Here is a 14,287-nt window from a genome sequence, read left to right on the forward strand (position 1 = left end):
GGGCGGTGTGTGTGTTTGGGGGGATGGGGTATAGGAGAGATCAGAAAACCAGACTATTTTTTAAAGATTGTTGGCATGTTTTAAAAATTGATATAGGTTGGCCGGTTAGCTCAGTTGGTTAGAGTGTGGTGTTGATAACAAGGTCTAGGGTTCAGTCCCTGTACGGGCCAGCCGCCAAAAACAGACAGACAGACAAAAAATTGATACAATCACGTGTTACAGCATGGATGAACCTTGAGGACATTGTGCTCAGTGAAATAAGCCAGTCACACAAGGACAGATACTGTGTGATTCCACTCATAGGAGGTCCCTAGAGTCATCAGATCCACAGACACAGAAAGTAGAATGGGGGGTGCCAGGGGCTGCGGAGGGGGATGGGGAGTGAGTGTTTAATGGGGACAAAGTTTCAGTTTGGGAAGATGAGAAAGTTCTGGAGAAGGACGGTTGTGATGGCTGCACAGCCATGTGAATGTGCTTAATGCTGCTGAGCTGTGCACTTATTGAGATGGTCAATTTTAAGTTAATTTGAACTTTAGCTATTAGCCGTTTCTGTTGCTTATAACAGAATACCTAAAACTGTGTAATCTGTAAGAAAATGAAATTTATTTCTTACAGTTCAGAGGTGGGGAAGTCCACAGTTCAGGGAATACAACGGGTGAAGGCCTTTTTCTTGGTGACTGTACAGCAACACAGGGTGTCACATGATGAAATGGCTGAGCAAGAGAGATAACCTGCTCCCTTGCTCTCCTTATAAAGCCATCATAACCACACCAATGACCACCCATTAACCATCAATGGATTAATTAATCCATTCACAAGGGCACAGTCCTCACAATCTAATCACCTCTTAAAGGCCCCACCTTTAATTACCATAGTAGGATTTCCCACTCTCTTAACACTGTTACAATGTAGATCATTTCCAATATGTGAACCTTTGGGGGACATATTTAACCCATAGCATATATATTTTACTATAATTTTTTTTTTTTTTTTTGGTGGCTGGGCAATATTCTACTACAATTTTAAAAAATGATGAGTCTTGCATTCTGTTTCAAGGTAAATCTGTGTTTGTCTTAATATAAAACTGTTTTCAAATACCAAACATCCCTTTGTCCTGTGGCTTTTAGACTCCACCATTTAGTTGTGATGGGGCCACATGCCCCAGTTTGAGAAGTGTGTCCCTAAGGCTGTCAGATTTACCCCACATTCCTCTCTCTTTCTCTCTTTTCCCCTTTTTTTCTTCATTCCAGCCCATTCAATCATTCATCCATTTTTTTCCCATGCCTTCCGGGTGCCAGGCATTGTGCCAGACTCTTATGACTTAGGTCTGGTCCCCCTGTGAAGTTGCTAAGAGGTGGTTTAGTCTGGTGACAGGGGGCATTTGGTTAGCTGTGCCCCATAGCTTGGGCAGGCTCCTAGGGCTCATGCTCCGGTGGTTACACTGCATCCCAGGCCTGGGGTGTCACCTCGTTGGGATCCAGGCCACACATCTTCCAAACCCTTCCCATGCAAGCATGCTCCTGTGTAGGTTTTCACTGTGGCTGGGCTGTGGGGGGCCCTCACTGACCTGGGCCTGCCTCTCTGTATCTCTCCTTGGCAGTCGACGCTCATTTCAGTTGGCTGTGACCTGGACAAAAAGATCATCGTTCAGAAGTAAGTGTGTTGATATTGGGGTGGGGTGGGGTGGGGAGAGTCAGGAGGTGTGGATGGGGTAAAATTGGCCAAAAGGTGATGATTGCTGACGTAGGTAATATTAGATTAATCTGTCTACTTTTGTGTATGTTTGATATTTCCATAATAAAAAGTTCAGTAATTAATACTAATAGATTAAATTGAGTGTCTGGCATGCTGGCCTCCCTCTTTCATCTATTTGGTAATATAGTCGTCCCTCGGTATCCATGGACAGTTGATGCCGGGACACCCATGTGGATGCCAAAATCCACAGATGGTCAAGTCCCTGATAAAAAATGATGAACTGTTTGCATGTAACCTACGCACATCCTCCCATGTACTTTAAATCATGTCTAGATTACTTATAATACCTAATACAATGTAAATGCTATATAAATAGTTGTTATAGTATTTTTAAAAATTGTATTATTTATTATTATTCTTTTTACTTTTTTTTCCCCTGAATATTTTCAATCTGTGGTTGGTTGAATCTGCAGATGTAGGACCTGCAGATGCGGAGGGCTGGTATAGGGAACTGAACTCTTAACCTTGGTGTCACAAGCCTGCGCTCTAACTGAGCTAACCAGCCAGCCTAATTCTTCATATTGATGAAAATTGCTCAGGGTTTTTGGTTTTAATCTCTTGCTAAAAAAATTTGAGAAATTTGCCTCTACTATCCATAGTTACCCCAGAAACTACAGCCATGAGAATCCAAGAAAAAAATAAACCTGAAGGTTGGCCAAATTGCCATCCTTTTCCACTGCAGGCAGTGGTGTGCTGGTAAATGGGTAACACCTGGCTCTGGGTGGAAGAGCCCGATTTGTAGCATTTGTTAATTCCTGTGGTGTAAATACTCCCACAGTAGCCAACTTCAGGCTACCAACGTGAAATTGGCTCATGAAATTCCTGAATTTTTTTTTTTTTTCTGGTGGCTGGCTGGTACAGGGATCTGTACCTGTGACCTTGGTGTTATAACACTGCACTCTAACCAACTGGAAACAGCTGAAGATTTAACAGTTGGCTCTCAGGACCTAATATGAGCCAGCTTGAGTGTTCACTTACTGCACAAGGGCGATAATAAACTCAGATGGTGATTTTACCAGCTTTTGTTTTTCCCCCAAATGGAAAAGTTTGATTCAATTAATAAATTATGTGCAGGAAAGATTTTTAAAACAACATACAGTTTTTGTGATCTAATAGGGAAAAAAATGGGCAAAAGGCTTGAACAGACACTTGATGGGAAGATTTGAAAAGCCTGGCAGTAGCAAGTGAGGTGGGGGGACCCCCTGGCAGTCTCCAGAACTTGCAAGACACTGCTTTGGGGGTGTGCATTTTCCAGCCACTATGGAAAGCATATGTATGACCTGGCAATTCCATTCATGCATGTGAGCACTGGCATATGTTTCAGAATGTTCTCAGCATTTTTATTATTTTTTTGTGGCTGGCTGCTGTAGGGATCTGAACCCTTGATCTTGGTGTTACAACACTGTGATCTAACTAGCCGAGCTGACTGGCCAGCCAAGCAGCATTATTCTTAATATCTTCTAGATGGAAGGAAGCCAACTCAAATGTCCATCAGCAAGAGGATGAATAAACCAACTACAGTGTTTTGATACACCGGAGTATTTAGCAATGGAAGTAAACAAGGCGGCATTACAAGGGTGAACTGTACAACATGAATGTGGAATGAAAGCCACACACACACGCACACACACAAAACACATATAGTGTGATGCTTTTCTTAAAAATTTTAAGTCAGGCCAAAATAAATTATATGGCTTAAGGATGGTAGCCCAGATGATAACAGTACAAAGAAAAACACAGAAATGTTTGTCTCAAAAGTCAAGACACCCCATGCCCACTCAGATCTTGGGGTCTAATATTCTCATATAGAAGAAATCAGGGCTCCTTGGAGAAGTAGCTGATTCTAGGCTGGGCAGGGAACATATAAGACGAGCCTGGAGCACCTTGGAGAACCAGAAAGGAAGATAGTGCTCAAAAATCAAACCGATGGGGATTTGTCAAAGGGACACAGGAGCCAACTGCGAGAGCTTCCAATAGCCAGAGCCGGAACAGTTTGCGCAACCAAATAGGTAATGTAGAACCAATCATCATTTAAGTGTAAAATTAATATATCCATGAGTTCATACTGATATAAATAAATGACTAAATAAATCATTAGGGAGACTAGACAAATATCCTGTACAGAAGAATTCCGAAGAGTTTATGTAGATACTGTCCCCCCACAGAGTGGATCATAACTCCCCACCCCTATGTATGGGCTGCGCACAGTGACTTCCTTCCAAACAGTACAATAGAGAAAGGGGGATAGAGTCACTTTGCAGTGGAGTAACCTGACACTCTACCGTGACCAGGTGATCAAGGTCAATATCAGAAGTGATCGGTCGTCGATGGTTTATGCCCTTGATAGGATATAACGAGAAGGGCACCTCACCTCTGAGGTCTACATCACCCCAGTCTGACCATGAGAAAAACATCAAATTTCAATGGATGGACACTCTACAAAACACCTGCCCAGTCTTCTTCAAAACTGTGAGGGTCATCAAAAACAAGGAAAGTCTGAGAAACTGTCACAGTCAAGAGGAGCCTAAGGAGACGTGATGACTAAATGTCATGTGAGATCCTGGATGAGATTTGGGGACCGAAGAAGAACCTTAGGGGGAAGCTACAGAAATAGGAAAAAAGACTATGACAAGGACTCTAATTAATAACAATGTGTCAACATTGGTTCCTTAGCTGTAACAAAAATATCAAACTAATGTAAGATGTTACTAATGGGGAAACTAGGTCCGGGCATAGGGGAACTCTCTGTATTATTTTTGCAACTTTTCTATAAAACTAATCTAAAATAAAAATTTAAAGCTTATTTTAAAAGGCAAGGCAATGGACACCTCTAGTTAGGGTGACCAACTCGTCCCAGTTTGCCTGGGACTTTTAGCACTGAAAACCTCACATTCCAGGAACCCCTTGTTCCCTGCAAACCGAGGCGGTTGGTCACCTCGGGTGATGAAGGACGAGGCTGTGTTCTGGGATGCTGGTGGGTTCTATTTGGATTGTGGTTACATGGGTGTTTGCCTCATGATTCTTAGTGAAGCTGTGTATCTATTTTGTGTGCAATCGTCTATTTGCCATTGTCACCTAAAAGAAGAAAATAATAAAAATGTCAAACAAGACGAAAGCATCAGAAGTAGGAAGGGAAGGTGTCAAAACCCTCTCACCCAGGGAGAGCCGCTGAGAAGAATGTGATATGTGTCTTGGCGGACAGTTTGTCATATGTATATACGAGGGTACTTCAAAATGTTCGTGGAAAAACTGAATTAAAAGATAACATGTGCAGGGCTGGTCGGTTAGCTCAGTTGGTTAGAGAGTGGTGTTATAACACCAAGGTCAAGGGCTCAGATCCCTGTACCTGCCAGCAGCCAAAAAAAAAAAAAAAAAAAAAAAGGATAATACGAATTCTTCCATGAACTTTTTTGAAGACCCCACATATATACAGTCACGTATCTAACCTAGGTATGCATTCTGAGAAATGTGTCCTCAGGCGATTTCATTGTTGTGCAAAAGTATATCATGAAAGAGAGTAGCAATGATTTTCCTCTTGTCTACACCAGCTACTAGCTGCATGAGCGCGGGCCCTCTCATTATGCCATGAAGTCTCTCTGTGCCTCAACTTCCACATCTGCTAAATGCGGATTAGAATAACAGCACCCTCACAAAGCACATGGACCATGGCAGTTCTCAAGGTACTGACACCCTGATTGTGACCTCCAGGGGTATAAGGGAAAGGCGGAGACACCTTCGGGCAGCACTTTCCATCTCTCTCAGCCATCCCCTTCTTCTCCCTCTGATAACAGAAGTCACCATTGCAGTCCTTTGCCTGAAGCCCTGTGCCATCTTGTCCCACAATAACCCTGCAAAGTGGCATAGAGTTAGTTTCCCATGACTGCCCTAACAAACGACTGCCAGTTCGGTGGCTTAAAACAACAGAAGCTTATTCCCTGCCAGTTCTGGAGGCCAGAAGTCCAAAATCAGATCCAGGGCCCAAACCCAGCTGTTGGCAGGGCTGTGCTCCCTCCAGGACCTCTAGAGGAGACTTTGTTTTCTTGCAGCTTCCAGCTTCTGGTGGCTGCTGGCATTCCTTGACTTGTGGCCACATCCCTCCAATGTTAAGGCCAACATCTCTCTCTGCTGCATCTCTGCATGACCCTCTCCTCTTCCGTCTACCTCAGCTATCCCCCTTGTAAGGATACACATGACTAGGGGCGGGCCTATTAGCTCAGCTGGTTAGAGCACAGTGTTACAAATACCAAGGTCTAAGGGTTTGGATCCCATACCAGCCAGCAATGGAAAAAAAAGAAAGAAAATACCGGTAAGGATATACATCATTGTATTTAGCAATCGGGGTGATCTTCCCACTACAAAACCCTTAATTCAATCACATTTGCAAAGACTCTTTTTTGGGGGGGGGGCCGGGGGGCCATATATAAACTGACATTCACAGGTTCCAGAGATCAGGACATGGGTATCTATGGAGGGCCATTTTCAGCCTACCACATATATTATCCACATTATACATCTAATATGGTGATTTTCAACCAGCAGTGATTCTGCCCCCGAGAGGACATTTGGCGATGCCTGGAGACATTTTGGGTTGTTAAGATTGGGGGGTGCTACTGGCATCTGGTGGGTAGAGGCCAGAGATGCTACTCAACATCCTACAGAGCACAGAACAGCCTCCCGCAGTAAAGAATTACCCAAACCTGCATTGGTTTGCTAGGGCTGCCATAACAAAGTACCACAAACCAGGTGGCTTGAAACCACAGAAAGTTATTGTCTCAGAGTCTGGAGGCCAGAAGCTCAAAATCCCGGTGTCAGCAGGGCCGCGCGCTCTCCAAAGGCTCTAAGGAAGGGTTCTTCCTTGTTTCTTCTGGCTTCTGGTGGTGGCCAGTGTTCCTTGGCTTGTGGCTGCGTTGCTCCAGTCTCTGCCTCTGTCTTCACACGACTGTCATCCCTTACATGACACCCATCATATTGGATTAGGGCCCACCCTAATGACCTCATCTTAACTCGAATGCACCTGCAAAGACCCTGTGTCCAAATAAGGTCACACCCACCGGTATCGAGGGGTTAGGACTTCAACCAATCTTTTTTACTCAATTTTTCTTACTGTAATTAATTATTTTTTACTCACTCTTCTTATAAAGCCACAACCTATCTTTCTGAGGGGACACAAGTCAACCCATCAGAGGCCCCAAGTGTCAGCTGGCTGAGTCTGTGAAAGATCTAAAAAAGGAAGGCATGCTGTCAGGGGGTGGGTTTGTGGCAGCTGTAAAGAAGGAAACCCACCACCCACTCGCTGGGCCTTCGGCCCTGTATGAGCAGCTCGCAAATCTGCCTCAGCCACACCATCTTCTATGCAAGTGACCCTCAGTCACACCAGGACATGGTGAAGAGGAAAAGCTGTCACCAGCATCCCTGGGTTCATATCAGTGCCCCCCAACAAAGTCCCCCACCAAGCAGAGCCTCAAGGGCCATTAGCTCTGATGGTATCTCCCAAAAGTACCAAGCACATAGTAGCTGCTCAGTACATATTTGGTCAGTAAAGAAAGGCCTCTGCTCCCTTCCGTCAGCTGAGGGACTTTGGACACAGTGAATGGTAAATGGCTACTTCAAATTGCCGGAAGCCAGCCACAGGACGAACCACTTCTCAGAATAGCTCAGCTGACGTAAGCCCAGCTTTTCAGTGCTTTTCCTTGCTGGTATTTTTCTTTTAATCACCAAAGTAATCCCTGATTGTTGCAAAACTTCAAACTGCTGCACAAACATATAAAGGAGTGTGAAAACCCCCTCCCCACCCCCTGGAATTGATCACCAGGAGTGGGTGTCTTAGTACCTTTGTCCATCGATGGATGGATGGATAAACAAAATGTGGTCCATTCAGCCTTAAAAAAGACAGAAATCCTGACGTGCTACAGCATGGATGAACCTTGAGGACATTGTGCTCAGTGAAATAAGCCAGTCACACAAGGACAAACACTGTGTGATCCACTCATAGGAGGTCCCTAGATTCGTCAGATCCACAGAGACAAAGAGTAGAATGGGGGGTGCCAGGGGTGGAGAGGGGGATGGAGTGAGTGTTTAATGGGGACAGAGCTTCAGTTTGGGAAGATGAGAACGTTCTGGAGATGATGGTTGCACAGCAAGGTGAACGTGCTTAATGCCACTGAGCTGTGCATGAAACAAGGTTAAGATGGTAAATGGTGCAACCATCTGGAAAAAAATATTTAAGATGGTAAATTTTATGTTATGTGTATTTTAACACAATTTAAAAATTTTTTTTTAAGTTGGGGGCAGACTGGCTGGTTAGCCCAGTTGGTTAGAGCATGGTTCTGATAACACCAAGGTCCAAATAAATAAATAAATAAATAATTAGGTAATTTTTTTTTAAAAAAAGCCAGACTAGTACACTCCCAAGGTCATGTGCAGGAGCCATTTCTCAGGCCATCCCTCTCACGCTAGTGTTGGGGTCTCTCGGCCTTCTCTGTCTCTGCTCATGTGGCACATCACGGGTGTCCAGTCCATGATTGTTCACTTCGTCCCATGGCCAGTCAGCTTCTCACCATCTTCTCTTGCTTGCAGAGGAATTTCGGCCTGCTCCAAGGGCATCCTTGACCCTGTGGCCCTTCAGGACAACTACAGCTACGTCATCGAGAAGTAAGCCGGCGTGTCCACTTCACCCTGTCCCTCCCAGGACACCTCTGGTGGCCATTTGGCCTGCATACGCCAAGGGAAAATCAGGAATTATTATTATTATTTTTTTTTTAATTTTATTTTGTCGATATACATTGTGGCTGATTATTGCTCCCCATCACCAAAACCTCCCTTCCTTCTCCCTCCCCGCCTGCCCCCCAACAATGTCCTTTCTGTTTGCTTGTCGTATCCACTTCAAGTAATTGTGGTTGTTATATCTTCTCCCCCCCCCCCCCGGTTTGTGTGTGTGTTTGTGTGTGTGTGTGTGTGTGTGTGTGTGTGTGTGTGTGAGAATTTATATATTAATTTTTAGCTCCCACCAATAAGTGAGAACATGTGGTATTTCTCTTTCTGTGCCTGACTTGTTTCACTTAATATAATTCTCTCAAGGTCCATCCATTTTGTTGCAAATGGCAGTATTTCATTCGTTTTTATAGCTGAGTAGTATTCCATTGTGTAGATGTACAGGAATTATTTTTAAATTGGTATCTGGCTAGGAGAGAATCCAGCAGGGGTGAAGGATGGACAGGGGAGTTGGCTGGGCCATGCTGTGCCCAGCCTCTGCAGACATGATTATCCCTGATGCAGTACAGCTGGTCTCCTACACTGCTCTGCTCAGACAGCATGTGCCCTCGAGCAGGTATGAAGTAGGGCTCAGGCACCTCTGTACGTTTTGTATGACACAGCTCTGCAAATACAGGCCGCAAGCCAGTCACCTGCCCAGAGTCGAGGCCACCCCTGGTGCTGTTGGGCCTGCTGATAGGCAGCAAGTCTGTAATTCACGGGGCCACCAAGAAGCCTGTTTTAGTCTGTTCCTGCTGCTATCGCAAAACAACGCAGGCTTGCTAATTTAGTAATGGCAGTTCTGGAGGCTGGGAAGTTCTAGATCAAGGCAGGTTTGGTGTCTGGTGAGGCCAGCTCTTTTCTTCATGGTCAGCACTGTGTTGCTGTGTCCTCACAGGGCAAAAGTCCTTCAGGCCTCCTTTATAGAAAGAGCGAATCCCATTCATGAAGATGGAGCCCTTAAGACCTCAGCACCTCCCAAAGGCCCCACATCCCAGCACCACCACGCTGGCAATTAGGTTTCAATGTATGAATTTGGGAGGCACAAACCTTCAGACCACAGCAGAGATGTGTGAGGGTACTTGAAAAAACGTGTGAGAGCCGGCCCGTGGCTCACTTGGGAGAGTGGTGCTGATAAGGCCACGGGTTCGGATCCCTATGTAGGGATGGCCGGTTGGCTCACTTGGGAGAGCGTGGTGCTGACAACACCAAGTCAAGGGTTAAGATCCCCTTACCGGTCATCTTTAAAAAAAAAAAAAATTCGTGGAAAGAATGGATTTAAAAGATAATATGAGGGCTGGCTGGTTAGACCATGATGCTGGTAAGACCAAGGTCCAGGGTTCAGATCCCTGTACCAGCCTGCCACCAAAAAAAATAAATAAATAAAGTAAAGATAATACACATATTTCCATGAATTTTTTGAAAACCCCTCACATTAGTCAGGGTTCTCCAGAGAAACAGAACCAACAGGATGTGTGTGTGTGTGCACGCACATAGGAACGGAGAGAGAGAGAGGTTGATTTTGGGAATTGGCTAATACAGTTGTAGAAACCTGCTAAGTCTAAGATCTAGAAGGTAGGCTCGCCGGCTGGAATCTGACCATCTGCCAGCAAAATTCCTTCCTGCTCGTGGGGTGGTGTGGGCAGGTCAGTCTTTAGAAGTAATCAGCTCGGGCTGCCTTGACAAAGTGCCACAGACTGTGAGGCTTAAACAGACGTTTGTTTCTGTTCTGTTCCCACCTTCAACTGATTGGGCGAGGCCCACCACATTATGGAGGGTCATCGGCTTTCACTCGAAGTCCACCGATTTAGATGTTCATCTCATTAAAAACAAGCAAACAAAAACCCATCTTCACAGAAACATCCAGATCATGTCTGCCTAAACATCTGGGCACTATGGCCCAGCCAAGTTGACACATGAAATTAACCAAAACAGGAGGTTCCCGTGTCATTTAGATTGTGGCTCTGAATCCCCACCTCAGATCCCACTTCCACTCTAGGGGACCATCCACACCCTCAGAGAGGGAACTGAGGCTGTGAGGGGCTGGACGTCTGGGCGGGAGCTCACGCCCCCCACCTCCATCTCCACTTCCTGCTCTCTCATAGGGAATTCTACAGCCCCACCTTCCACGGGGTGAAGACGGACCTGGTGGTGAAGTACCCATACCAGGAGCTGGGCTGTCCTCACCTCGTCTACTACAACACCCCCTGGAAGCCCGTGGTTGAACTGTAAGATCCCAGGGGGGTGCTGTGGGATGGCGACAGGGCCTTGTGTCCCCTGGTCCCGGGCCTCATGATCCAGGCTGGTGTCCCCTCTTCTCAGAAGATGCCTTCTCTGGTTTCACTAGCTCCATCAGCTCGGCCCCTCTCTGGGGGCTCTGTGAATCCCAGGGGGGCAGCCCAGCAAAAGGGGTGGGTGGGAGGCCGCCTGGGTTCCACTCCTGACTGTGTGATGTGGTCCTGGGAGGTGACTTCATTTCTGTCCTTCAAGCTCCTTCTCTGTAAAATGCCAATGTCGGTGGGATAATGATGGAGGAAAATGACCCAGTAGTTGGTTTTCTGGTTTTAATAGTGCATTGTAGTTAAGTAAGATGATTTTGTTGGGAGGAGCTGGGTGAAGGGTTCACAAGGACTCTGTGTCCTTTTTGTTTGTTTGTTTGTTTGTTTGTTTGTTTTGCAACTTCCCATGAGTCTTGAACTATTTCAAAATTTAAAAATTATAGCAACAACAAAAAAAATGCGTCATAAGCAGTCAACTTGCCTGGGCTGTCCTTGGCTCCATCTAGCATGGGGCATGAGCTGGGACCAGCCACAGGGTGCTGGAAAAAGTGGGGACAGTTGGACTCAAGGGCTACAGGCTCAGGAGTTCCAAGGGAAGCCTGAGAGGGACTGGCAGCTGTGTGGGGGGCAAACCTTGGCATCTGAGGTGTCAAAAGTGGCCCAACTTAGGGGGGCAGCCATCAGCACATGTGGCTGAAGAGTAGAGGGGAGAAGGTTCTGGAAGCGAAGCTACCAAGGGATCTTCTGCGTGGACAGCTGTGTTGGCAGTCCGAGCATTGGGGGACGGCTGTGTCTCCAGCACCTGGGGGTTCTCTTTGGAACAAGATTCTGTTTCTTTTGGAGCAGCTCCTCTGCACCTACACGCACGTGCGCACAGACACAGGCACACACGCGACACACACACGACACACACGGCTGCAACCTAGTTTATATCATGTCATCCATGGCAACAGAGATAGAAAATGCACCCCAAAAATAAGGATTAAAAAACCCACAAAACCTAATTGACGACCCTAAAGGTAGACCTTTTTATGTTTGCAGGGGGCTGGCGGGGAGGGTCTTACAGGTTCGTTTGCCTATTCATTTGTGACGTTATTCAGCTACCGAGCACGACATCCGTTTCTTCCCACTTCTGCTCATCCGGCCCCTTCTCAGGGAGGACTCTGTCTCCACCCCGGATAAAATACCCTGGGCCGACCCCACCTGTCCCCGAGAGCACCGGGGTCTTCGCTCTCCGGCCCCCAGGAATGGGGCGGCGGCGGCCGAGGTCTCCTGGGTTGGCCGCCCTCCCGCAGTCGTGCCCTGTGCGTGTGTCCGCAGGTGGCGGGAAGGTCGTTTCCAGGAGGTGGTGGAAGCCGAGTACGTGGTGCGGGAGGCGTACGGGCAGGTCGCCTACACCTACTCCCTGACGGCCAGCTCCGCGCTCTGCGTCTCGCAGCCGCAGAACTGGACCACGATGGAGGAATCGAGACGCGGCGGGGAGCGCTTCTTCTGGAACAGAGAGGTAGCGCCTACGCACAGGGGCACGGGCGAGGACGGGAAGGCAAGGCGCCAAGTCCGTGGGGACCTCTCCCGAGGATCCCAGTTGGCCAAACAATCAGAAACGCCTGCACCATTGCGTTCACGGGGTCTTGTGGATGATGTCTGCAAAAAAGTCTGGAACCACCCAAACACCCACAGCCAAGGGACTGATTACATCCCCTGTCTGTTCTCAGTGAGCCTTCCTACGATGCGGGTTGGTTGGTACAGTGTTGACAAATAAGGGCGTCATGTCCCTATAAGGAAGAAATCGCGCTGGTCCACCGGCGCGTCTTCTCAGCGCATCAGCTAACAGCGGGTCAAGGTCAAGGCCAAGGGCGCGGGCGCAGCGCCGCAGCGCCGCCAGCAGATGGCGCGCGCCGCCCGCTCCTGACCCCCGGGCTCGCCCCTCCGCGGTGGGTGGCTCAGCCCCGCGGCCTCCGCCTGCCCGCAGCTCTCATTTGGTTATGGTCGTTGCTACCGGTTTTACTTTTCTTTTTTCTTTGTTTTTCTTTTCTTTTCCTCTTCTTTTTAAAATTATTCTTATTTGTCTTTTTTTCTTTATTTTTTTCTTCTGGTTTTACTTTAAAAAAAATTTTAATTTTTCCCAAAGCCAGGGAGGAATTTACATGCCATACAATTAACCTTTTTTTTTTTTTTTTTGGCGGCTGGCGGGCACGGTGATCCGAACCCCTGACCTTGGTGTTATCAACACGGCGCTCTACCAACAACTAACAATTTTAAAGTGGGTAACTCAGTAGCGCTCAGCACATTCACAAGGCTGTGCTTCCCGGTACGGCCAGCGCCGGTCAATCAGTCAGTCAATCAATCAGCAATGCTGTGCAGCCGCCACCGCTTCGATCATTTTTTAAAAGAGAAAGCCACACATATGCGATTGCTGGATTTTTTTTTTCGGCTGTGCTGTTATTCGTGTTTACATTCTCATCAGAACAGTCCTTTAAAGTCGCATTCGGGCATGCATTTAAGAGATTGTCCCATTACGGTTTTTTTTTTTTTTTTTTTTTTTTTTCCATCGGCCCTGGGGAGTGATTTTGTAGAACGTGAGCTTTTTCTATCAGGTTAAAGCCACGCACGATTCCTGCATTTACAGCAGTCATTGGACGGAACGTTACGCGGCGGCTTAAAACCACCAGGTGGCGCTAAATACACCCACGTAAAAGAGTCTTGAGGCTAAACGTGGTCTCCTTTTTTATTTCACAGGATCTTATTGCGTTCCGGGTTTTTGGGTCCTCCCCCCCCGAAAGGATTTGTTAAAAAATTTAAATTGCATAAAACCCACCATTTTATCTATTTTTAAGTGTCCAGTTCAGCGGCATTAAACCCATTCACATTGTGCAACCATCACCACCATCATCTCCAGAACTTTCTCATCTTCCCAAACTGAAACTCTGTCCCCATTAGACACTCAATCCACATCCCCCTCCCCAGCCCCTGGCACCCCCCATTCCACTTTCTGTCTCTGTGAATCAGATGACTCTAGGGACCTCCTACAAGTGGAATCACACAGTGTTCATCCTTTCACTGAGCACAATGTCCTCAGGGTCCATCCACGCCCTAGCGTGTCAGTGATTCACTCGTTGTTAAAGCCGAATGATACCCATTGTGTGAATGGACCACACTGTGTTTATACGCTCATGTCCATAGATACTTGGCTCTCTTCCACCTTTTGGCTATTTTGAATAATGCTGCTCTCGACATGGGTGTAATGCACGTCTCTTCAAGTTCCTGCTTCTGATTCTTTGGGGCATGTACCCAGAAGTGGAACTACTGAGTCATATGGTAACTCCATGTCTAACTTTTTGAGGAAGCTCCAGGCTATTTTCCGAGGAAGTTGCACCATTTTATATCCCGCCAGCAAGGCACAAGGGTTCCAGTCTCTCCACAGCCTCGCCAACACTTCAAGTGTTTTAAAATCATAACTGTGTATGTGCCCAAGAGGGGAGGCACACGGTGCTAGCAATCAT

At 46.8% G+C, this 14,287-nt stretch overlaps 1 protein-coding gene across 1 annotated transcript in view; it reads left to right on the forward strand.

Annotated features, from left to right (window-relative positions):
- The window catches only part of CATSPERD (cation channel sperm associated auxiliary subunit delta), a 60,539-nt gene that overhangs the window by 41,343 nt on the left and 4,909 nt on the right, over window positions 1–14,287 (forward strand). Inside the window, exons 17-20 of the mRNA XM_063109971.1 lie at window positions 1,601–1,653; window positions 8,332–8,406; window positions 10,611–10,733; window positions 12,105–12,288. Of these exons, the coding sequence (XP_062966041.1) occupies window positions 1,601–1,653; window positions 8,332–8,406; window positions 10,611–10,733; window positions 12,105–12,288 (435 nt within the window). The remainder of the gene's footprint in view (window positions 1–1,600; window positions 1,654–8,331; window positions 8,407–10,610; window positions 10,734–12,104; window positions 12,289–14,287) is intronic.

This window comes from Cynocephalus volans, chromosome 10, assembly GCF_027409185.1.
Source record: "Cynocephalus volans isolate mCynVol1 chromosome 10, mCynVol1.pri, whole genome shotgun sequence".
NCBI classification, from domain to species: domain Eukaryota; kingdom Metazoa; phylum Chordata; class Mammalia; order Dermoptera; family Cynocephalidae; genus Cynocephalus; species Cynocephalus volans.